This window comes from Bos javanicus, chromosome 1 (assembly GCF_032452875.1).
Source record: "Bos javanicus breed banteng chromosome 1, ARS-OSU_banteng_1.0, whole genome shotgun sequence".
Taxonomy (NCBI): Eukaryota; Metazoa; Chordata; class Mammalia; order Artiodactyla; family Bovidae; genus Bos; species Bos javanicus.
The window spans coordinates 141,297,661-141,323,799 of NC_083868.1; the positions used below are offsets into that span (position 1 = coordinate 141,297,661).

At 41.6% G+C, this 26,139-nt stretch overlaps 1 protein-coding gene and 1 non-coding gene across 2 annotated transcripts in view; one reads left to right on the forward strand and one right to left on the reverse strand.

The window, feature by feature from the left end:
* BACE2 (beta-secretase 2) overlaps positions 1 to 24,145 on the forward strand; it is a 111,816-nt gene extending 87,671 nt beyond the window's left edge. The window contains exon 9 of the mRNA XM_061422046.1: positions 17,483 to 24,145. Coding sequence (XP_061278030.1) covers positions 17,483 to 17,736 — 254 coding nt within the window. The 3' untranslated portion in view covers positions 17,737 to 24,145. The remainder of the gene's footprint in view (positions 1 to 17,482) is intronic.
* Positions 16,749 to 16,821, reverse strand: TRNAG-UCC (transfer RNA glycine (anticodon UCC)). The gene has a single exon. It is a non-coding gene; the product is annotated as a tRNA-Gly (tRNA).
* Positions 24,146 to 26,139: the final 1,994 nt, after the last annotated feature.

Below are 26,139 nucleotides of genomic sequence, written 5' to 3' on the forward strand. Positions count from 1 at the left end.
CTTGATGGTATCATTTAATGTTTGTTTGACATCATATTCAAATTTCCTGTATACTTGAACTTCAGTCTAAAGGCTTGATTAGATTCAGGTTAAATATGTTTTGCAAGGTACCTACTAAACATTAATAGCATCTTTGCCATGTATATATATCTGGGTCTATTTCTGAGAATTCTGTTCTGTCCCAGTAGGGGCAGTTTTGTATTCTTGTGCTATAACATACGGTTTTAATTCCTGTAGTTAAAAGAAGACTCACTGTCTTGTAGGGGTTCGACTCTTTCTCCTTATTCTTCTTTAAAATTGTACCGTCTACCTTTGTTGTTTTATTTGTCAAAATCTCTGAAGAATCATACCAAGATTTTGGTCAGAACCATACTGAATTTGTAGGTTAACTTAAGAAGAAATCAAATCTTTACTGTATGAGTCATTTCCCCATAAATGTGCTAAATCCCATTTGTTTAGGTAATCTTTCATGTCTTACACCAATGCTCAGTAGTTTTCTCTAAACAAGTCTTAACATATATACTTATTACCTCTCTATTGCTATGAGATTATTTAAAAATGTACATTCTAATGGGTTGTTTGGTATACAAGCATTCAATTTTTTTTGTATATCAGTCTTCTATTAAGCCACCTTGCTGGATTCTCCTTTTTTAAAATAGTTATTAGAGTCACTTGGATTTTCTTTGAAAAGTTATATGATCTTCAAATAGTACATTTTTATCATTTCTAATCTTTTATATTTTGTTTTTATTTTGTGATGCTTTTAAAGGCAATATTGAATAGAAATGGTAATGAATATTTTTCCTTAATTTAATGGGAGTAATTATTATTTTTTACCATTGAGCATAATATTTGGGATAGGTTTGTGGAATTCCCTACTAATCCTCAGTTAAGGGTTTCCAGTAGTTTAGTATGAATGAAAGAAACCACTTGACAATGGTGGTTTAACATTTCTACTAATGTTAAACAGACTCCTACTCAATGACTCAACAATTTCATCTTAGGAGAAAGAAAGATGTATGTCCACTCAAAGACGACCAGAAATAGCTTTATTCATAAAACCGACCAAAGTACTGCATTCATTTAGTCATTCCATAAAACTATCATTTCCTTCTAACTAAGAACAGCCTCCTACAAAAGAGAATGGGTAAGCAAATGGTCATCTTTCCACTCAGTGTAACACTAAAAGCGAAGTCGTTCAGTCATGTCCAACTCTGCAACCCTAGCGTTTTTCTTTTCACTGAAGAATGTACTTTAGGATTTCTTTCATTAAAATTTGTGAAAGGTATATTTTATTTCACCATTTCTATTTTTTTTTAATAATTTCATTTATTTATTTTTGGTTGCCCTGGACCACGGGCTTTCCCTAGTTGGAGTGTACAGGCTTCTCACTGCGGTGGCTTCTCTTATCGGGGAGCACAGGCTGTAGGCACGCGGGCTTCGACAGCTGAGCACGTGGGTTCAGTAGTTACGCTGTGCACATCTAGGGTGCTTGGGCTGTCGTACTTACTGCACACAGGCTTAGTAGTCGTGGCTCGCAGGCTGTAGAGCATAGATGCAGAAGTTGTGGTGCACGGGCTGGGTTGCCCCGTGGCATGTGGAATCTTCCTGGACCACGGATTGAACCCATGTCCTCTTTATTTGCAGGTAGATTCTCATCCGCTGCACCAGCAGGGAAGTCCTCACCATTTCTTGAATCATAATTTAGCTACGTATGGAATTTAGGTTGACCGTTTTCCCTTTGTGTTCTGAAGATGCTATTCATTATGCTCCTGCCATCATAATTGGCAGTGCGTTTCCATTGTTACATCTTGAAGGGTAATCTTTTCTTTCTCCCTGGACAATGTTGAGAGTTCTTTTAATTTTATATTTTTGGTGTTCTGAGTTTTCACCATGATATATCTAGATGTAGGTTATTTTATTAGCTTGCTAAAACTCATTGTACTCTCTGATTCTGATAATTTATGTTTTTCATCATCAACCCTAGAAAATTCTCAGTAATATCTCTTCCACTATTGCCTCATATCCATTCTTCCTATTTTCTTCTAGTCTTCTATAAAATAAATTTTGGGATTTCTCATTATTTCCTACATATCCCTTGACCTTTTATTCATATTTTTCTCTCCTCATCTTTGCTGAGTTCTGTGTGGGCTCCTGAGATACATCTTGTATTAGCCTCGTTCTCTCTTCAGCTGTGTTTAATCTGTTTAACCTATTCTGTAAGTTTTTAACTACATTGACTGTATATTTCATTTCCAGAAATGCTATTTTGTATTTTCTCAAATGTACTAGTTTACTTTTCTGTCCAATCCAATGAGTCACTCAGTCGTGTCCAGCTCTTTGCTACCCCTTGGACTGTAGCCCACCAGGCTCCTACCTCCATGGGATTTTTCCAGGCAAGAATACTGAAGTGGGTTGCCATTTCTTCTGCCAGGGGATCTTCCCAACCCAGGGACTGAACCCGGGTCTCCTGCATTGCAGGCAGACTCTTTACTGTCTGAGCCACCAGGGAAGCCCAAAGTCAATCATATAGAGTACATAAAATCTTCCCTTATTATTAATTTTTGAGCATCATGATCTGTTGTATGGGTGTTTCCTAATTTGTTTAATCCTTATTGATAGATATTTAGATTATTTCTAAACTTTTGTTGTTACAATGATGCTACAATGAACACCATTTATATATGTCTATTCACACATAAGAAAGTATACCTCCAGGTTGGATTACTAGAAGTAAAATTACTGGGTTGAAGGGTGTAGCATTTGTAATCTTGATGGATGTTGTCACATTGCTTTCCTAACAGGTTATGCTTGTTTATACCTGGCTATAGTAGTTCTCTAGCAATGTATGTGATGGCCTGTTTCTCCAGTCAGACTCACCAACATGGTGACCTTGGGGAATTTTGCCAATCTGATGGGTGGAAAAGATTATCTCAGTGTAGTTTTAATTGTATTGCTTTATATAGGTGAGGTTGAGTTTCTTTTTATGTATCTAAAGGCATTTGTTTTTCATTTTCTGTGAACTATCTATGCTGATCTTTTCCCCATTTGTTTTTTGTTGGGTTTTTAGTTTTTTGTGTTAATTTGTAAGAGCTCTTTATGTGTACATTTGTCTGGACGGGGCGAAAAACACTAAAATTCATATCTCAATTGTAAATTATTCTTAAACTTTGCTTCTGATGAATTTTAGTGTAAAAACTATTTACTTTTATGCATTTAAGTATATCAGTCTTTTGCTCTAAGGTTCTTGGGCTTAATGTTCCATTTCAAATTATCTCCCTCACTAAAATTATTCTGTGAGTTAAGTACTTTTACATCTGGTTTCCCCTGGCATAGAATGTATAGATTAAATATCTTCCCCCAAGATGACTACCAGATTGTTTCTATAACATTTATCAAATGATCTATCTCTTCTTGACTAATTTGAAGTCCCACTATTATTGCATACCAAATTCAAATAAATACTTGAGAAATATATATTTATTTCTGGACTTACTATTTTGTTCAGTTGATATGTTGTAGAGTATTATTTTTCCTTTTGTTCTTTTTTTCAAAACTTCTCTGCTATTCTTAATTTTCTTTTCCTTTATAAACTTTTGAATCAGTTTGTTCAGTTAAAAAAATAATCTTGTTGATGTTTTAGTGAGCTTTTAATCCCTTTAAATGCAGCTATTGTATAATTTAAGCAGATCGCTGTATTTTCTAACGTTGAAGGGGAGCTCATCTCCCTGTTTCGTGTCTGCTGACTGTTCTCTCATGGTGGATTTGTTTTCTCACTTGGTTCGTAATTTTTTTGTTGTGAACTTATCTTTGGTGAAAGTGAAAAGTGAAGTCACTCAGTCGTGTCCAACTTTTTGTGACCCCATGGACTGTAGCCTACCATGCTCCTCCGTCCATGGGATTTTCCCGGCAAGAGTACTGGAGTGGGTTGTCATTTCCTTCTCCAGAGGATCTTCCTGACCCAGGGATCAAACCCGGGTCTCCCATATTATAGGCAGATGCTTTATCGTCTGAGCCACCAGGGAAGTTCATCTTTGGTGAAAGTGCTTTTATTTTCCCATCTGAGAGACTTCAGTGCACTTTGGTTTGTAAAAATGTTCCTATAAAGCAATTTTGCATTTTTCTGTTGGGTGTTTTCAAACCAAATATAGGGTTTCTATACCAAGTTGTATAAATTTATATGTCAGCCATGCTTGAGGTACTGATTTGGAGGTTCCATTTCTCATGGAAGAATCTCTCTTCCCTTCAACTTCTACCCCTTCTCAAACCTCAGAGAGAGTCAGGCTTACTTATTGTTAGAGATTTTCTGGCTCCCTGTACCGATGGGCCAGACTTTCACTGGCATCTCAGCTCTAGTACATCTCTCCTTGGTGCTGGCATCAGGCACCACCACCACCACCCTGCCCCCTACTTTCTGGGTATTGAAACTGCAGCACTAGGGTCTGTTTCTGACTTCAGCTGCATATTTTAAATTGAGCATTGTTTTATTCTCATTTCTATGTTATGGCAGGAGAAAGTTCTACCTTTGCATCAACCAGCACTTGAAAAATCTTTGGGAACTCCCCTTTCCCCTGCCCTGGGTCTTATTTTGGTTTTCATAATAATCTGTGTTTGTCAAACACCACTTAGTTTCTGGGATTAGACTTCTGTATAAGGGATGGGCTGAGGCAGGAAGGAGAGCAGTGAGTAGGAGCTCTTGGATTATAACCTCTTGGGGAGCTTTTTAAAATATGCATGCTCCATAGCCTCACCTCTGTCTGTAGCCACGCTGTATCAGAATGGTGGTGGGTGGGAGGGTGATGGGTATTTTGGAAAAAGACCCCAAGATGCTTCTGTTCTGCTGCCCCTGCTTCTCCTCGACTCACCCTCCACTCCTACGGATAGTCACTATTCTAGTCTCAGATCAGATAAACAAGGCAGGAGTCACAGTGAATCATGGAGCGGGCCAACCGGGGTCTTCAGCACAGTCTCCCGTGCCTGGAATAGGTATGAGGCACTGCAATACTTTGAACTGCCTCTCTGTTGCCTGGGCCAAGTGTCCTAAAGCTAGGAAAATAATAAAGTGCTAAAATTGACAACTTTCTCTTAATGTATCCAAAGCTTCTGAAATACCACCCATCTCTTTTTATAGATTGAGACATTTACCACCCAAGAGCTGTATAGATTTCAGCTTAGAAAATCTGAGACACATCATGGATTGTGGCAGTCGTTTCACTGTGAATTTTCTTTGCTGCAGGTTGAAATTGGATCTTCTGGTTCATGTTTAAAAATAGGAAAGTTAGCTGTTAAGAACAGAGTCTCAGAGATACGCCTCTGACATTTACTTAGAGTACAACCAAATGATGCCAAAGCCAAGGGCCCCCAAAGACATAGATTAGGCAGCCCTGCTTCCTCACTTTACAGAAAACAACAACGAGGCTTCGGGATAGTAAATGACTTCAGGTAGTTGCAGAGCAAGGTGGTACCAAATCCATTACACCTGTCCTGTAACCCAGGACACTTTTCTAGTAAACCATGTCCACTCAGAACGCATCTCAGTACTGACTAATCCATCCATCAAAGGGGACAAGTCACTTTGTTTTGTACACTATGATGGAAAGGACCTGACCATGATAAATGTTATAGTTGGTAAAGGAGATATCTTCTTCAGACATTCATTATCAACTAGGTCCTCACCTCCTAGGCGATAAGATGAAAAATGCATGATTAAAATTTTAACCCAAGACTTTGGTGAAAGGATTTAGAATAACAGTGTGTTAACAGCTGACATTCTGTAAACATTGGCCTTACTCCAGGCACCATGCTAAGTACTTAACTCCTGTTCACTTGATTACCCACACAACAAGGACTGTGCTGTTATTATCTTCTCTTTACGGATGGGAAACTGCAGGGCACTGAAGTTAAATAACTTGACCAAAATGACACAGCTCATAAGTGACAAGTAGGATTTGAACCCCAGGGACCATGCTTTTAGCTACAGTATACTATGGCTTCTCAGGACATCAAACCAGTCAATCCTAAAGGAAATCAACCCTGAATATTCTTTGGAAGGACTGATGCTGAAGCTCCAATACTTTGGCCACCTGATGCAGAGTCGACTCATTGGAAAAGACCCTGATACTGGGAAAGATTGAGGGCAAGAGGAGAAGTGGGTGGCAGAGGATGAGATGGTTGGATGGCACCACTGACTTGGTGGACATGGAGTTTGAGCAAACTCCGGAAGACAGTGAAAGACAGGGAAGCCTGGCATGCTGCATTCCAGGGGTTACAAAGAGCTGGACACGACTTAGCGACTAAACAACAAATGAAGTTAAAAGTTCTGAGACCAAAGAATTAATAGTATGTGTAATATATGTGCAAGGAGTCGGACACGACTAAGCAACTGAACTGAACTGAACTGAACTGAATATATGTGCAGGCTTTTCTGTGAGTGGCATTTCTAGAAAATATCCTCTAGATGTTGTTTATTTATTATTCATTTATTTTTAAATAAATAATAATTTTTGACTGCACTAGGTCTTAGCTGCTACACACAGGCTTTCTCTAGTTGCAGCAAGCAGAGGCTACTCCCTAGTGGCAGTGTGCGAGCTTTCCATTGCGGTGGCTTCTCTTGTTCTGGAGCATAGGTTTAGGGCACTGGCTCAGTAGTTGTGGTGTGTGGGTTTAGTTGCCCCACAGCATGTGGGATCTTCCCAGATCAGGAATCAAACCCATGTTCCCTGGATTGGCAGGCAGATTGGCAGGTCACCAATGGACCACCAGGGAAGCCCCAGATGTAATTGAAAATCAACTTTCCTTTAGTGTTGAGTGCTATGGTCAGATGCTCAATCATGTCCAGCTCTTTGTGATCCCATGGACTATAGCCCACCAGGCTCCTCTGTCCATGGGATTCTCCAGGCAAGAATACTGGAGTGGGTTGCCATTTCCTCTTCCAGGGGATCTTCCCAACTCAGGGATCAAACCTGCATCTTTAACATCTGCATTAGCAGGCAAGTTCTTTACCACCTGGAAAGCCCTTCATGTTGAGTAGCTAGTTAGCAAATGAGAAGTCTGGTGTCTCCAGATGATACATTATGTCTGACAACCTTAAATGGGTGCTAGTTCTCAAAAACTTTTTAAAAGATACATAACTTTCCTGATTATAAGAACGACACACGTACATTAAAGAAAGTTGGATGATTTTTTTTTACTATTTTTATTGTATTTATATATATGTACAGATGGTCCTAGACTTAAACGATGGTTTGACTTGAGATTTTTTGACTTTATAATGGTGTGAAAGCCATATGCATTCAGTAAAAAGTTTACTTCGAGGTGTGAATTTGGATCCTTCACTGAACTGGCGATACGTGGTCCGATGCTTGTGGGGTGCTGGGCTGTGGCAGCCACAGCTCCCAGTCAGCCAGGTGATCACAAGTGTAAATAACCGATATCCTTAGAACTACTCGGTACCCACAGGTGCTGTTTTCCACTTTCAATACAGTATTCAATAAATTACAGGAGAGATTCAACCCAGTGTTATAAAATAGGGTTTGTCTCAGATGATTTTGCCCATGTGTACATGCTCAGCCTTTAAGTTGTGTCCGACTCTCGCAACCCCGTAGACTATAGCCCACCAGGCTCCTCTGTCCATGGGATTTCCCAGGCATGAATACTGGAGTCGGTTGCCATTTCCTCCTCCAGGGGATCTTTTTGAACCAGGGATCAAACCCAGGTCTCCTACACGGCAGGTGGATTTTCACCACTGAGCCAAGTGGAAGCCCTGATTTTGCGCACCTGTAGGCAAATGTAGGTGTTTTGAGCTCAGTTAAGATAGTCCAGGCTAAGCCAGGGTGTTCAGTAGGTTAGGTGTATTAAATGCATTTTTGATTTAGTGATATTTTCAACTCACCATGCTTTTATTGCGATGTAACCCCATCATAAGTCTAGGAAGGTGTGTGTGTGATATGAAAAAGTGTATAAGCTTGGGCATTACACTTAAAGAACAATGCTAAAATCAATTGCTAGCAACCTAACAGATCTGGGGTTGGTTTTGTTTTTTCTTTTTCATCCTGAATGCAATCATTTTCACATCTGTTATTCTTTGATGCATTTTTTGACTGCCTTGTTCTTTTGATTTTTTAAAAATGTTGTTGAGATATGAAATGAGCCGTTCACATTATAGGGTACAATTTGAAAAGTTTTACATAAGATGATAAATATTTCCATCAAGCCCCCAAATTTCCTTGTACTTTTCTATCTACCCCCTAGACCTTGCTGCCCCCAACCCCAACCCCAGATAGCCCCTGCTCTGCCTTCTGTCACTACAGATTCCTTTTCCCTTGTTAGAATTTCATATAAATGAATCATAGCATGCATTCCTTTTTGCCTGGCTTCTTTCACTCAGCGTAATTGTTTTAAGATTGACTTCTTTTTGTTTCATGTATCACTAGTTCATTCACTTTTATGCTGTGCAGTACTCAGTTGCTGCTGCTGCTAAGTCGCTTCAGCCGTGTCCAACTCTGTGTGACCCCATAGACGGCAGCCTGCCAGGCTCCCCGTCCCTGGGATTCTCCAGGCGAGAACACTGGAGTGGGTTGCCATTTCCTTCTTCAATGCATGAAAGTGAAAGTGAAGTCGCTCAGTCGTGTCCAACTCTTAGCGACCCCCTGGACTGCAGCCTACTCAGTTGCACAGATATAATTGGTTTACCCCCTTTCACCTTTTGATATTTGGGTTATTTCTGGGTTTGGGGGCTGTTATAAATTAAGTTGCTCTGAAAATTAGTGTTGAAGTCCTTGGACATAATTTTCATTTCTCCTGAATAAATGCCTAGAAGTGGAATGGCTGAGTCGTATCAAGGGGACGTGATTTTCTTCCTAAGAAATCGCCAAACTGTTTTTCAGAGTTGACTGCATCATTTTCCATTCCCACCAGCTGTGATTGAGTGTTTCAGTGCATCTACATACTCATCAGCATTTGATATGGCCAGTCTTTTCCATTCTAATAGGTAGCTGCTGCTGTTGTTTAGTCCTGCTCCAGAAGATCTTCCCAACCTAAGGGTCAAATCCATGTTTCCTGCATTGCAGGTGGATTCTTTACCACTGAGCTACTGGGGAAGCCCCTAGTAGGTAGGTAGTGGTGTCTTATTGTGGTTTAAATTTGCCTTTCCCTAATGGCTAATAGGCTTTCCCATCTTTTCATGTGCTTATTTGCCATTCACCCATCTTCTTCGGAGAAGGCAATGGCACCCCACTCCAGTACTCTTGCCTGGAAAATCCCATGGACAGAGGAGCCTGGTAGCCTGCAGTCCGTGGGGTCGCTAAGAGTCTGGCACGACTGAGCAACTTCACTTTCACTTTTCACTTTCATGCATTGGAGAAGGAAATGGCAACCCAATCCAGTGTTCTTGCCTGGAGAATCCCAGGGACAGAGGAGCCTAGTGGGCTGCCGTCTATGAGGTCGCACACGCCTGAAACGACTTAGCAGCAGCAGCATCTTCTTTGGTGAAGTATCTTTTCTGGTTTTCTTGCCCATGTTTATACTAAGTTGCTGTTTTCTTGGGCTTCCCAGGTGGTGCTAGTGTAAAGAACCGCCTGCCGTCATAGGAGATAAAAAGACTCAGGTTAGATCCCTGGGTCAGGAAGATGCCCTGGAGGAAGGCATGGCAACCCACTCCAATATTCTTGCCTGGAGAGTCCCATGGACAGAGGAGGCTGGCAGGCTACAGGCCATAGGGTCGCAGAGTCATGCTGAAGCAACTTAGCACACACACTTGTTTTCTTATTTTTGAGTCAGAATTTTTTATATTCAGAATGCAAATCTCTTGTCAAAAATGGGACTTGCAAATATTCTCTCCCAATATTTTCAGCCTCTTAACATTGTCTTTCGAAGAGGACATATTCTTAATTTTTATGAAATAAGACTCAATTGATGTTTTTCTTTTATAAATTGTGTATTTTGGTGTTATAGCTAAGAAATTTTTTGCTCCACTTGATGATATGAAGATTTCCTCCTATGTTTTTTCTAAGCATTTTATAGTTTTAGAAATGTTTCCAAATATTTAGGGATTTTCCAGTCATCTTTCAGTTGCTAAGTCTAGTTCCACCATTGCCAGAGAGCACACTTACTATAAGTTGACTCCTTTTCAATGTATTGAAAGTTGTATTGTGGCCCAGGAAATAGTCTATCTTGGTAAATATTCCAAGTGCTCTTGAAAACTGTATGTTCTGTTGTGTGGGTGGAGTATTCTATAATTGTTAAGTTAGGTGAGAGAATTGTTCAGGTCATCTATGTCCTTTGTTATTTTCTATCTATTTTTAAGAAAAAGAATTTGAAATCTCTTACTCTCTTTGTAAAATTGTTTCTTCCTCCTTATACTTTTACCATTCTTATTTTATGTATTTTGAAATTCTGTTATTAGGTATAAAAACATCTAGTATTATGCCATGTTTATGAACTGAACATTTTATCATTATGAAATTACTGTATTTATCTGATAGTACTCTGCTCTGGATCTCCTGTCTGATATTATTATATGTACTCTGGGCTTCTTTTTATGAGCGTTGGCACGATACATCTTTTTAAATCCTATGACTTTCAACATAATTGAGTAGTAACATTTAAAGTGGGTTTCTTGTAGGTAGCATATAGTTGGGTCTTGCTTTTTATCCAGTTTGACAGTCCCCAATTTTTAACTGCAGTGCTTCGACCAGACCTCAGCAAACACCAGCCACTAGCTAAATCTGGCATGTGACCTGCTTCCATATGGCCCGTGAACTAAGAATGGTTTTTACATTGTCAAATGGTTGTTAAAAAATCAGAAGGAATATGTGATAGAAACCATGTGTGACCCCAAAAATTAACATGTTTACAGTCTGGTCTTTATGAAAAAAGTTCACAAACCCCTAGTGTAGACTATTTATATTTCATGAGATGATTGATACGGTTGGATTTGAGTCTGTAGTCTTGCTATGTGTTTTCTCTGTCTCAGCTGTTCCTTTTTTCTCTTTTTCCATCTTCTCTTGAATTGAGTATTTTTATCTCCTCGGCTAGTTTACTAGCTATGACTCTTGGCTGTGTTATTTTAGTGGCTCTAGGGTTTATAGTATCCATTTACTTTATCATGCCTACCGCTTCCTGTAGTAAACAAACCTACAAACCGCCCTTCCCTTTCTTGCCTCTGTCCTTTCTAGAATATTACTATCACGTATATTTTACAAATCTCCTGTGCCTGAATGCTAAGTCACTTCAGTTGTGTCCAACTCTGTGTGACCCTATGGACTGTAGCCCACCGGCTCCTCTGTCCATGGGATTTCCCAGGCAAGGATACTGGAGTGGGTTGCCGTGTCCTCTTCCAGGGGTTCTTCCCGACCCAGGGATCGAACCCACATCTCTTATGTCTCCTGCGTTGGAGATTGTGTACATTCTCCAATTGGAGATTGTAGTACATTGTGATTACTTTTGCTTGAATCAGTCAGTTATCTTTTTAAATATTTAAAGTTAGAAATAAAGATTTTACAATTGCCTACATAGTTACCATTTCTAGTGTTCATTTCTGTGTGTAAACCCCTGTTTCTACCTGATCTCATTTTTCTTCTGCTGGAAGGGTTTCCTTTAGTGCATTTGATAGTTCAGATCTGAGGTAATGCTTTCTTTCTTTTTTTCAGTTTTATCGAGGTACAATTGACAAATAAAAGCTATGTATATTTAAGGTGTACAACTTGATGCTTTGATATGCGTGTACATTGTAAAATGATTTATTGTTGTTTAGTTGCTCAGTCATGTCCAACGCTTTGTGACCCCATGGACTGTAGCCCGCGAGGCTCCTCTGTCCATGGAGATTCTCCAGGAAAGAATACTGGAGTGGGTTGCCATGCCCTCCTCCAGGGGCCTTTCCAACCCAGGGCTCGAACCCACATCTCCTGCATTGGCAGGCAGGTTTTTTTGTTGCTGTTTTTATACCACTGAGCTCCCGAGGAACCCACTGTAAAATGATTACTCAAAGTAGTTGACATATCCATCATCTCACATAATCCTTTTTTCCTTTTTTTTTTGCTGGTAGTAAGAATACTTAAGTATACCCTCTTAGCAAATTTCAAGTCTACAGTACTGTTAACTACAGTCACCATGCTGTACCTTAAATCCCAGACTTACTCATCTTGCATAACTAAAACTTTGCCTCCCTTAACCAGTATCTCCCCTTACCTGTACCCCCAGCCCCCAGCAACCGCTGTTGTACTCTCTGAATCTATGTTTGACTTTTTCTAGATTTCATATGTAGGTGGATCGTGCCGTGTTTGTCCTTCTGTGCCTGGCTTATTCCACTTAGCAGTATTCTCCAGGCTCATCCATGTTGCTCAGATGGCAAGATGTCCAAGACTGAATAATATTTCAATATGAATACATGAGTGTATGTGTGTGTATGTCTGCTTATGATAAATTCTTTCAGCTTGTATATGTCTGAAAACACTGCTTTATCTTCACTTTTCATAAATACTTTTGTTTGGGATAGAATTCTAGGCTGGCTGGGTTTCTCCCCTTGGTACTCTAAAGATATCACTCCACTTAGAGCTTGTATAGTTTCTGACATGAAATCATCTACAATCCTTTTCTTTGTTGCTTGGTACATAATATTTCTTTTCCTCTCTTCTTTAAAGATTTTCTCTTTAACACTGGTTATCAGCAATTCACTAGTGTATTCATGTTTCTTGTACTTGGGGTTTTCTGAGTCTCTTGGATCAGTGGGTTTATAGTTTTTATCCCGTTTGGAAAATTTTTGGTTCCTATTGCTTCATATACTCTTTCTGCCTCCCATCCTCTCCTCTTATTTGGGTGGTTGCACAGGTGACTGATTTTCTATTTTTTTTCAGTATTTTACTTTGTTTCATTTTAGTCATTCATATTGCTGTGTTTTCAAGTTCACTTATCTTTTTTTTCCCAATGTGTAACCTGCTATTAACACCATCCAGTATATTTTTCATCTCATGTAATGTAGTTTCTAATCCCTAGAAGTTTGATTTATGTCTTTTTTATAGTTTGTATTTTAGGACTTCCCAGGTGGCACAGTGGTAAAGAATCTGCCTGCCAATGTAGGAGACACAGGAGACGTGGGTTCGATCCCTGGGTTGGGACGATTCCCTGGAGAAGGAAATGGCAACCCACTCTAGTATTTTTGCCTGGAGAATCCCATGGACGGAGGAGCCTGGTGGTTATAGTCCATGGGGTCACAAAAGAGGTGGACACAACTGAGCACATGTCTCTATTTAATGTGACTAAGAGATCAGTCCTGGGTCTTCTTTGGAAGGACTGATGCTGAAGCTGAAACTCCAATACTTTGGCCACCTCATGCGAAGAGTTGACTCATTGGAAAAGACTCTGATGCTGGGAAGGATTGGGGGCAGGAGGAGAAGGGGACGACAGAGGATGAGATGGCTGGATGGCATCACCAACTCGATGGACATGAGTTTGGGTGAACTCCGGGAGTTGGTGATGGACAGGAAGGCCTGGCGTGCTGTGATTCATGGGGTCGCAAAGAGTCAGACACGACTGAGCGACTGAACTGAACTGAACTGAATATTTTGTCTATCATTTCCTAAGTAGAATAGAGTAATAATAACTGACTTAATATAATTTCTAATAATCCTATCACCTGTGTTATTTCTTCCTAAAGTTTAATTTATTAATTTTTCCCTGTTATGAATTTTTCTGTTTCTTTGCACCTTGGTAATTTTGTATTAGATGACAAACATTGTGAATTTTACCCTGTTGGGTGCTGAATACTTTTGTGTTCTTTAAAATACTCTTGAGATTTGTTCTGGGTCACAATTAATTTCCTCATAAAGAGTTTGATCCTTTTTTGTCTTGCTTTTAAGCTTTATCAGAGGCATCAGAGTAGTGTTAGTCTAGGGATAATCTTTCCTACTACAAAGGAAAGACCTTTAGTACTCTTTAAATACCCTTAAAGAGTGAGTTTTTCTGGGTTTTTGTTTTTCACTATGGGAAGCAGTTAAACAGGAAATAACTGGCCACAGTCATTATTCTTATGTGAGCATAAGAATTATTATTGTTGTGTGAGCTCACATGATTCTTGTGTGAGCTCCAAGCACAGTTTCTTTTCATCCTTTCACTGGCCCTCATTCATTTTAAGGTCAGCGCTGGGCTGACGGCTCCGGGGAAGTCCTCTGGGGATGTGTGGGGTTTCAGTCTCTCCTCTGCATCTTGCTACCTGCAAACCCCAAGAGCCTTTGCTTCTCTGGGTTTCTGCCTCTGTCCCCCCAACTTGGGTGATACCCTTGACTGTTCCACTGCCCAGAAACTCTCTCAGTGTAGGAAGAAGGGTACCTGGGAGGCTGGCTCCATCTGTTTCCATCCCTCAGGGTTTACTGTGTCTCTTTACCCACATTTTAATATCTTCAGAATCTTTTTCATATTTTTTTGGTCTATTATTTTAGTTGTTTCAAGTGGAAGGGTAAATCTTGTCCCTCTTCCATCTTGTCTGGAAACAGAAGTGGTTTCAAGTGACTTTTCTTGGTGCTTTGTTCTATTAAGATATTATCTTTCCACTAAGCATGTTTCTTTCTCATAATTGCTTGTTAAAGCTTCTCTATTTATAAAGGAAATGAATCTTTGAAAAGACAAATGGCCTACTGTGGAAGGACATTTGCAACAAAAGAAAGTTTTTTACTATATACATGACTCTTACAAATCCATGAGAAAAAGATAGGAATTATAATAGAAATGGTCAATGAGGGTATTTTTCAAATGGGCCCCCAAATAGTAATCAAAGAACTACAGACATGGTTTTGGATTGAGAACCATCGTTCTTCCTTACAGATGCTGATGTTGGTAAGAGTGTGAGAAGCGGCACCCCAGCTTGTGTTGATGGGCATGTGTGTAGTCTCAGCCTTTCTTGTGTGTATGTTGTCAGCATATATCTAGATGCCTAAAAGTGAGCGTACCTTGACCCATAGTTGTACTTTATTAATTCATTCTGAAACAAACTATGAATAAGGGCAAAGACTTAGGTACATGATGTTTCATATGTCAGTGTTCACAGTGGTGGAAATATTAAAAACCACTTAAATGGACTCAGAGATTGGTAAGCAGATTTGATACATCTATAATACGGTTTTTGTGTAATCATAAAAACAGCATGGTTGAAAATTAAATGATATGAAAAGACATATCACATATAAAGTGAAAATACAGTGTATGGAACAGCATGATTCCGTCTTTGTTTAAAAAATTGATGCCTTTGATTATATTCAAAAATGTCAGTATTGGCTATTTCTGAGTGGTAAATTTTGAGCGTGTTTTTATTTCCTTGTTTACTTACAGTTTCCAATTTTTTACCATACTATCCCTTTGTAATAAAGGTTATTTTTGTTATGTAACAATGTGTATGCTCCATCGTATACAATTCTTTGTGACCCCATGGACTGTAGCCCACCAGGCTCCTCTGTCCATGGGATTCTTCAGGCAAGAATACTGGAGTGGGTTGCCATTTCCTTCTCCAGGGGATCTTCCTGACCCAGAGATCTAACCTGTGTGTCTTGCATCTTCTGCTTGGTAAGTGAATTCTTGACCCACTGAGCCATCAGGGAAGCCCTTGTTATGTAATGTTTGTTAAATGCTCTAGGGCTTCCCTATGGCTTGGATGGTAAAGAATCTGCCTGCCATTCAGGAGACCCAGGTTCAGTCCGTGGGTGAGGAAGATCCCTGGAGGAGAACATGGTAACTCACTCCAGTATTCTTGCCTGGAGAATCCCATGGACAGAGGAGCCTGGCGGACTACAGTCTACAGGTCGCAAAAAGTCTGACACAACTGAGTGACTAACACTTCACTTTTCTTTCTGTCGTTAGCTGAGGATGGCTGTAGGCACTTGAGCGTCTAGATGAACAGAAGGTCCGCATCCCTCTCTTCAGAGATGTTTGCACGTTCTGTTTCTTGCTTTTCTCTCCCAGCACTTTTAGAAAAAGTCAGGCATGCTACATGCTAAGTTACTTAAGTCATGTCCAACTCTCTGTGACCTTGTGGACTATAGTCCTCCAGGCTCCTCTTTCCGTGGGATTCTCCAGGCAGGAATACAGAGCGGGTTGTCATATTCTCTTCCAGGGTATCTTCCTAATGCAGGGATCAAACCTACATCTCTTATGTCTCCTGCATTGGCAGGCAGGTTCTTTACCACTAGCGCCACCTGGGAAGAGAAAAAGCCATGGATCCGTATTAACAGAATCCACATCTGTAGTAAGAAAAAGCAACCTCTTTGCAAATTATTCACATTTGTCTTTTCCCTCACTTTAGACCATACCTTTAAAGGCTGTGATTCCATTATTGTTTTGACTTTTTCTTCCCTCAGTAAAAAAAGATCTTACTGGGCAGGCCTTAGGATCTTGAGGCTTTACCTATAGGAAAATTAAATGCTTAGCAGTCAGTTTAAATGGGTTTAAATGAGTCAGTTTAAATGAGGCCTTTTTCTTTTTCCAAGTAAAACTTGGGATGCCAAGTAAATTCTATACTTGGAAAGGAGCAGATCAGTCTAGTACAGACAAATGAAATACTAGTGATCCCCAAACCTGCTTTGGGAAGTCCTTCTCCAGGGAGAATGCTTTTCAGGAATCAGTTTGCAAAGTAATGGGTAGAATTGTAGCTGTTTTGGTTTTTTTTTTTTTTTCCTTGTTACCAACTATGTCCTAAATCCACTGGTATACTCATTTAACACTCTTTTTATTTTATTTTTTTCACCTCAAGGCATGTGGGATCTTAGTTCCCTGAGTAGGGATTGAACCCACTCCCCCTGCAATGGAAGTGCAAAGTCTTAACCACTGAACCACCAGGGAAGTCCCTCATTTACCTCTGTTGATTCTGGGCACTGTGTACACTGGAGATGTGTACAAGTCTAAGTGTGGGGCAAGTGTGGGGTGCGGAAAAGTCTCCTGGGCCAGGCTGACCCCGCTGGTCTTTGAACCCGTTAGGAGTGTGGGTCAGGCTGATGTAGGCATGTTACCTACTATGGAATCGACCACGGAGCAGGAACTCAGGGTGACTCCACAGGGTAAATCCCCATGATTCTGGCAGGTGCAGCTGAGTTTTCTGTTCTAGATGCTTCTTACTCTTCCTTGCCTATCTCCACTGAGGGCACACAGCCACGCAACTCACCAGCGGGCTCTGAGTGGTACATGCTCACCTGCCTGGTGCTCCGTTCTGTCGTGAAGGACCTGATGCTTCAGTGTCCTTCCACACATTGCTCTCTGCCATGTGGGTTCAGCACCTGCAGACCTTGAGACACACTGTCACTCCAGCAAGAAGGGGACTGGACCCTCTGAAGGCACACGGCCACCGAGACCTCCCTGGTGTGCGCTCAGACTCTGGGGCCTTTGGAAGATGAGAGCCAATGTGACTTGACTGTGGCTGATAAAGCAAACGGTTGTCTCTTGTGTCATGTGATAGAGATGACTGCTCGTTTCATAGCTGTGGCTTTTCCCCCTTCTGTCTCCTCAGAAATCGCAGGTGCTCCGGTGTCTGAAATTTCTGGGCCTTTCTCAACAGAGGACATAGCCAGCAACTGCGTCCCTGCCCTGCCGTTGAACGAGCCCGTTTTGTGGATCGTCTCCTATACTCTCATGAGCGTGTGTGGAGTCATCCTTCTCGTTTTAATCACCCTGCTGCTACTTCCGGTCCGGTGTAGGCATCACCCCCGAGATCCCGAGGTGGTCAACGATGAGTCCTCGCTCGTACGGCATCGCTGGAAATGAAGAGAAAAGCCTAGTGACCGTGAACTCGACAATTAAGATGATTCAGTGCAGCAGGCAGGGGTTATAAGGCAAGGCTTCTTCCTGTGCGCACTAGTCTTAAATCTCTGTTTTGCTTCCAGATGCCTTCCAGATTCACTGTATTTTGATTCTTGACTTTACAGCTTCCTCTTTCTCCCCTACTTCCAAGGAAAATGATAATAAAAAAGCACCTCATTCTTAATCAAAACAGAGTGAATTGGGCTTCAGGCTTTATGTAGCTGGTTATGCCAAACTATTTGGGTGTGCTGCCCCCCACCCCCCCCAAAAAAAAACCACACAAGCCTTGGCTTGTTCTCTTTTCCCTTCTATGTCTGGAGAAATAAGTGCATATACTTTATAACTCTTCTTAGCTAATGGGAAGCTTTTTGTATTGATCACATTTAAGGGTATTTTGTACCAGGATCCATCTGCGTCAAAGTGATACAAAAAGGTTTGCAATATGACAGTGGGAGAAGTAGTCTGGGGCCTGATGATAAAAAAACATCCTGCCCCTTTCTGAGTTGGAAGGAGAGCATCAGGCCCCTTTTCTGGGTCTCTCTGGGCTCTGCCTGCGTGTTCAGTCGCTTCAGTTGTGTCCAACTCTTGGTGACACTATGGACTGTCGCCCGCCAGGCTCCTCTCTCCACGGGGTTCCCCAGGCAAGAATACTGGAGTGGGTTGCCATGACTTCCTCCAGGAGATCTTCCTGTCCCAGGGATCGAACTCACGGCTCTTGCATCTCCTCCATTGGCAGGGGGGTCTTTACCACTAGCACCACCCGGGAAGTCCTGGGTCTCCCTGTGATCTGAAGGCGAGCTGGACTCTACTAGGAAGAGATGATCACTCAAGTCTCCACCAGCTTCTTCTGAAGACAGAAAGCCTTCAAATGCAAAGGAAGCCTACTCTTTGTACTCAATACTTGCATAGTACTATGGGTATGAAAGTAAAAACTACCTCTGTCAACACTTGGCCCAGGGTCCTGTGCCTGCTGAGGGTACAGGCAGCCTGGTTCCAGCCATTGCCCCCACCTAAAGAATCCTCTTTCCAGCAGGAGAAACGCAATAGGTGCTGAACTGCAGATCAGCCTGGAGATGTTCTGTCACGGAGCTGGTTATCATCACATACGCTTACTCTTACCCAAAATGAATAAACACCGTATGAAGGAGAAAAACAGATTCTCTTTCAATAGCTTAACTGTTTCTTTTCCAGGTCTCCCCTGAAGGTAGGTTGCTGATTATTCTTTTGGGAAATAGAGACATGGCTCAGTGCCCATATCCCTGACCAGCTCTCCGAGGATGTGAGGGAATTTCTACTTTTTCCTGTGCTTTGGAACCATGAGCTCCTGTGCGCAGAACCGCCAAGGCTCAAGCACACCCAGCTGAAACAGCTTGACCAGGTGCGACAAGCAGCTGACCTACATGCTTCTTCCCTTTGGCATGTTCAGTCTTTGGTGATGAGTCAGGTGTGCGGTGGTTTCCTTGTTTGGGGAACTCCACACTTGCTAGCATTTATTTGAGGACTTTGGCAAAGAAAAGCAGAAGCCTTTAACTTGAGGTCATTACAAGAAGGGTTTAAAGACAATATCTTCTCTTGCTGTGTGCCAAGTTCAAGGGTCCCTTTGCATCACTGTTGGGGTGGGTCAGATATACACTACAAACCCGGAAGGGCTCACTGAAGCATCGCCTCTGGCTGGGATGTTGTTCGTGTTCCTGTGGATGTTTCAGTCACCTGCCTGGTTCACTGTCTCCCCAAGTCACGTCCATATTGAGAAATAGATGACCCTGCCAAAGACGACTGTGCCAGAGAGATGCAAGGCCATTGATGTGTGTCTTAGTGTGCTCGCGGACACTAAGTGGGCCCCAGGGCCACTCAGTCTTGTGGCAAAGGACCGAGTTACATCTTAGAACATGGATCTTCTGTGTTCTTTAAGATGCCTTCAGGTGTGGCTGTGGTGAGAATGGGGCCCTCTTGAAATGGGATGAGAACAGGACATTGTCATCAGAAGTTCATTGCCATTTCCGGCCTCAGCTAGTTGAGAGGTAATAATTTCAAAATACATTTCAGAGATAGAAATCCCTGGGAAGTCCAATTCTCTTTTTGCCCTCTTGGCTTTTTCATGGGTTCCTATTTGGTGGTCCACTTTACCTGGACGTGAAGGTGACACCTCTTGACAGTACCTTCCCCTTGCTCTGAAAAACCCAAACTCCTGAAATAAAAGGAGGTGATTGTATATACGACCCGGTTAATTCTGCTGCTTATTGCTTTACTCGGGCATCTTCTGTTTCATTTGCCCGTGTTTGGTTTCTGAGCTGGAGACCGTCTCTCCTGCCACCAACTAGCAGGCATGGTTCCCAGAATACTTGATAATAGCAAGTTAGATTTCAGGCTTGGGTGTTTGAATGAAGTTTGCTATAATGCTGTGTATTTCCTATCAAATTTCCTCTACCTTTTCATCTGAGATGTCAGTGGATGTGACATTTTAATGGAAATACTGAAATTACAAAAGCATAACTTAGCAACAAGAATGAAATAGACAATTGAAATTGGGACGTTTTCCTGGCATGCCTTGCTGCTGAAATTTGGACTTTGAGTCAAAACCCTGTTAGTGACATGCACCTCCTCCAGTTATGTAAATTGATCCTTCGCTTGGCAAACCTTCAAGCAGGCTTGCTTTGAACAGGAAAGGAGATAGCAGCCCTTTGGGGGTATCATTTTTATCAGGCAGCACACTGTGGAAGGGGCTGGAAGATGGTCCTCTCCTGAAAATGCAAATTAGCATCAGGTTTTTGTCAAAACCTTGTCAACTCTCTGATAGAAAAAGGATGTTTTTACGTGAACAATGTATTTTTTTAAATAGGCTGATGCTTTATATTCTTGATGAGTTATTCAGAAGCCTGAAATGAAACCCTGTCTTCAGAACCTGAAACTGTTTATCAAAAATAGCAATGAGATGGGGATTGATTATATTTTTTCCTCTGGAATTTAGAAGAACTGCAACCGACTGGTGTGTGATCACCATGGTGAACTATTTTGTGTTTCTTATGAGCCAAAACACAGGGACCTGGTGTTAAAGAAATAGATTCCTGGTGTGTGACAACAGGGACGGTCTCCCTGAACACAGCCCTCTCCCAGACTTTTGTAAGGATTTTTCTTACCTGCTTCTGTGAAATGCAGACTTTTTGGTCCGAAATAAATTTGGGGTCAGTTACAGTTCAAAACTGTGAAAGTAACTCCCAGCAATGAGGTATTAACAACTTCACAGAGCTTTGGGCTGTAGATTCTGCAAAGCAGTTTTGCTTTGGGGATTCCATTATCTCCTTCAAGAGAAGCAGAAGGACTATTTCTTCATTTAATAGGGTCTCCTCTCAAATAGAAATTTGTCAAATTCCTCTTACCAGATCCCCACTGGGGGAGTTGCCAGGCATGGTTTAGTGCCAAGTTCTAGCCTGGTGTCACCTGATGTCATTAGAAATAAATCACTGCCTGACAGCCGGTTCCATAAACAACAATAATTGAGTTTCACAGACTTCATCCTTATTAGCAGAAAGCAAATAATAGAGTGGAGTCCCAGTGCATTTTTCTCTTGCATAAACTTATTAGAGTTGATAACAGAACTGTTCAGAGGGAATACTTGCCACTGAGGGTGTTATCTCTTTTAGGCAAAACAACTAAACACCAACCATAAAATGTAAAATGATGAGTTTTGCCAAAAGAGACACTTAGATTTCTGGGGCCAAGAAAACTCCACACAACAGAAGTTGTTGTGTACAGTTTCCGTGGGTTTTAAGAATTTCAGATTTGAACTTGTGGCAGTTTTTCAATTAAATAGCAAGATGGAAAAATACATTTTGAAAGTGAGGAGGGGAAAATACAAATACAATCGAAAGTATGCTAACAAAATAAGCGGAATTAGCTCTTTTGGAAAATGGCTTCAGTTCCAGGAATCAGCAGATTTCTTTTACTCTTAACATTGCTGAAGCCATGGGAGATGTCATTTATTTCACACAGCTGAAAACTCCAAATTTCAAGAACATTCAAACTGGAAACATGTGTTAGATGTCAGCACAGAAACACAGAAAACGTGGCCCCTTACACTTGCTTGGCATTACCTGATCCAGGTGAAGACTGGTTCATCCAAGGAACAGGGAGTAGGTGCTGGTTGGGACTAGGAGAATTCTAGAACCTGGGAAGGGCAATGGGAATAAGAGGTCATATCCCTTGGTCAGTAGATGATGGCCAACGTCTGGATGAACTGAGAACATCCCAGGATGTCGTAGGAAACTCATTTCCCCCAAGTTTGGGGTGCAGCCTACTTTCTTAGGGATTTTCCAAAGGAACCTCTCAGGATGTACAAATTTGTCAAAGAGAAACTTGCTTTGGAGCCATCGCCTCTGTTCTAACACAACTGGAGAGATCTGAACTCCCAAGCAGGACATGATCCTTAGGTTGCAGGTTCAAGGTCATGCCCTAGGAAGTTCATGGGACGTGGTCAAGAGTCTGAAGCCAAAGGGAGCTGGTGAAGTTTAGGATCTGAGCATCCGGCCATGTCAACCCAGCCCTGCCGGCCAGTTCACTGACTCAGAATCCTGCAGCTTCATGAGCACACTCCTTCTCCAGGGATACCTGCTGTCAGCGACATGACCAGGAAGAAAGGCTTGGGGTCAGCAGAAACCTCCCTCAGGGCACCTGGACACCAGCATCCTCACAGGTCCACACTGGCTTTGAACGTACACATCCTTGTCAGAATTCGGGCAGCTCTGGACTCAGGAGATGCTAGTACACAAACCCAGCTTTCAGCCTTGGTAAGAACACCTTCCCGGGGGCGAGCAGAGATGGCCTGATGTCCCAAGTCAGCAACACTGTGGGATGTGGTCGTGAGAGCAAAGCCAGGCCTCCTAGTGATGCAGTGTATCTTCAAAACCTCTAGTTACTGGTATTAAGTATGAATGGGGTTGCCATTTCCTTCTGCAGGGTATCTTCCTGACCCAGGGATCAAACCTGTGTCTCCTGCGTTGGCTGTGGATTCTTCACCACTGTGCCCCCTGGGAAGCCCTAACACACAGGTGTGCCCCACACATATCTATATAAGTAGAATATTTTGCCAATGTAGATTTATAATTATAACTTATATAATTACAAATTATAGATTTATAAAATAGATTTTTGAATACAAACTCAGCTGTCATATTGATGATGTCATTAAAAAGAAACTTGAAATGTTGAAAATCTTTGGAACCTAGCCTAATTTGACATTGATATTTTTCCATAGAACTTCCTTCCTTCCGGTTGGAATAATTTTACTTTTTTTATTCATGATGCACGCATGGATCAGAATTACATGAGAAACAAGTGTCTAAAAAGGGCTTATTTTTTCCGGTTTTTTAAATGTTAGGTGCAGAGGTAGTTGAAAGTTTCCTGATATAACTAAGGTTTTAGCTTGCTTCATTTCATGTGTTAGAATAAAATTTCACCTGCACCTCACCTTCTGGTAGTAACACTTCTGAGTGAGAGTTAAGAAAACTTTTCAAAAATTATCTTTGTGAGTTAAAGAAAAATAAGCAAAGCTAATTAAGAATCTATTCACTTGTAATGAGAATCACCAAAAATAAACTTTGGTAACCCCAGTTTCTTTTACAATTTGGTGTTCTTTGCTGCTAGTGGTGACTTGGAATGTTTAATTTTTTTTTTCCTGACTGTGGATATAATTTTACACATCCTTATCAATGAGGCTGGAAATTTAGGGTTGGAATTAGCATAATGAGAGGGGGGAAAAATGGATGAGATTTACCATGTGCTAATAAAAGATGAAGTTTTGTGATCTCGAATGATGTATTTCCTACTATGTTAATTTGCACCATTAAATATACTTAAAGTTTAAAATCCCTATGTTCAATCATGTAAAGCAGCCACTGATTTTTTCTCAAAAAGGGTGACTTTTCTGCACTAGCAGTGTTTATGTTTTGGCTAAAGAGTTGAAAGCCTTGTATTCTTTTAAAAAAAAAGTCCTAAAAGTAGTGCTTTAGAAAATGTGTTTTATGTGTGTATCTCAGATTTTCATCCTTCAATACACAATTCATACGTGTCACTTGTATTTCTGGAAATGCTTCAGGTTATTTATATTTCCCTTTTGGAATATTCCTCTATTTTTAATATATCATGTTGATTTAAATCTGTGTCACCATAGGACCAGGAGCAGGACTGTCGAGGTGTTTATGTCATCTGAAAAGAGGTTATCTTGGTTACTGATCAGTCTCCAAATTGTTATACACCTCAAAAGTGGAATTTTCTATAATAATCTTATTTTTCTACCTGTCTGTTCCACCAGTTTGAGATGTGCACCATTGAAAAGGAAATAAAAGAGCTGATTTGTTTGAATAACTACTACTTCCAACTTGTTGGGTTTGGAGTTTTTTTAACACTCAGTTCAAGTCACATTTCTGAAGTTACTGTCGGCAACATGTCATGGTCTGCTTACCTGCACTACTTTAATGGGGGTTCCTAGAAAATATTCAAGATAGAGTTGAATGGAGGGTCCATGTCCAGCCCTTAAGGTGTAAAATATGCTGGAAATTGGAGAAGAATGAAATACTTTAGAATGTGAGAACCATCCTGGGGAGTGGTGGAGAGAAACCACCTGTAGAAAATACCCCCAACAAATACATTTAAATGATCTCAAGGATTGAACAGGGCTGTCATGTGGGAACTGAAAATGGCCGGACCAGGAATACTCCTGCTGGAGATGGGGCGGGGATGGGGGGCGGGGGGAGTCCCCAAATGCTGCAGGTGAGAAGACAGCTCCAAGTCACGTGCCCGGGAAAACACAGCAAAGGGTTTGCCCTTGTAGTGGGCCCACCTCCGAAAGCAGAGCTGCTTCTGGGCTGCACTTCCTGCCCAGGCGCAGTGCTCAGTCACACCTTCCAGAAGCCTAGGGATCCAGCTGAGAGGGGTGTGTGCCAACTCCAGCCAAGCACAGATACCTCATGGAGACGGACATCATCCCTGAGCCGTGGGCAACCCTTTAGAAAAGCAAACTTCTTTCAGTGACTGGACACTTTTTGGTTGACAATGGGCCTCCCTCATAGCTCAGTTGGTAAAGACTCCGCCTTTAGTTCTTTCTCAAGGACTATAGATGGGCTGCCCTGGTAGCTCAGCTGGTAAAGAATATCCCCGCAATGCAGGAGATTCCGGTTCGATTCCTGGGTCGGGAAGGTCCGCTGGAGAAGGGATAGGCTACCCACTCCAGTATTCTTGGGTTTCCCTAGTAGCTCAGCTAGTAGAGAATCCGCCGGCAATGAGGGAGACCTGGGTTCGATCCCTGGGTTGAGAAGGTCGCCTGGAGAAGGGAACGGCTACCCACTGCAGTATTCTGGCCTGGAGAATTCCATGGAGAATTTCCATCACCCAGGCAAGGGGAAAAAAGAGGGGGGTAGGGTCAAATCATTAGGAGGGGAAGCAATAGTTACTGGGGAAACAGAATAGGAGGTTTAATATCTCATAATAAAGTAGATGATTAGAGTTCAAATTTCACTTTTGTTGTCGATGCGGGTGTCCTAGGTTTATCAGTTTTGCCATTCTCAGCTGAGGGTGGCACTGCAAATGCCATTTTGCATACTTGCCACTAGGTGGCAATGTTGTGAAACTTTGTGGAATGACGTTTTGTGCTTTTTTTTTTTTACCCTTTCATCCTGGCGGGCTTTCACAGACAACTTTTATCCAGTGTGTCTGTGATTAAATTACATACAGCAACTATCAAGAGTGTCCACACCTCCATTTTTCTCCAACATAGAACCTGCCAAGTATACTGGCTAGATGTGTAATCAATCTTGGGGGCAGTGTCCAAATACCTCCAGTTGTGGCCGGTTTGCTCGGCTGAGTCACAGGAAAGTAAACTCAATCAGGCAGATGCTAAAAAGTCCCCAGGTCCTCACTGTGGTGGCTGAGTCTAGACTGGAAAGATCAGCTTGTCTGATTACCAGAGCCATGATCTCAAACATAACTACTGTCTTTGTAAGGTTAAAAATTGGAAATTAAAAGGAAAGCTATGTTTTTTTTTAATATAGAAAGTTACTCTCTTTTAATTTTTTTTTTTTTTAACCACACCACAAGGTCTCCAGGACCTTAGCTCCCTGACCAGGAATTGAACGGTGGCCACTGCAATGTTAGTTGCTGAGTCGTGTCTGACTGTTTGAGACCCCATGAACTGTACGCCTCCAGGCTCCTCTGTCTAAGAGATTTTCCAGGTAAGAATACTGGAGTGGGTTGCCATTCCCTTCTCCAGGGGATCTTCCCGATCCAAGGATGGAACCTGGGTCTCCCGCATTGCAGGCAGATTCTTTACCATCTGAACCACCAGGGAAGCGCCCCCGCCTTTTTTTTTTTTCAATA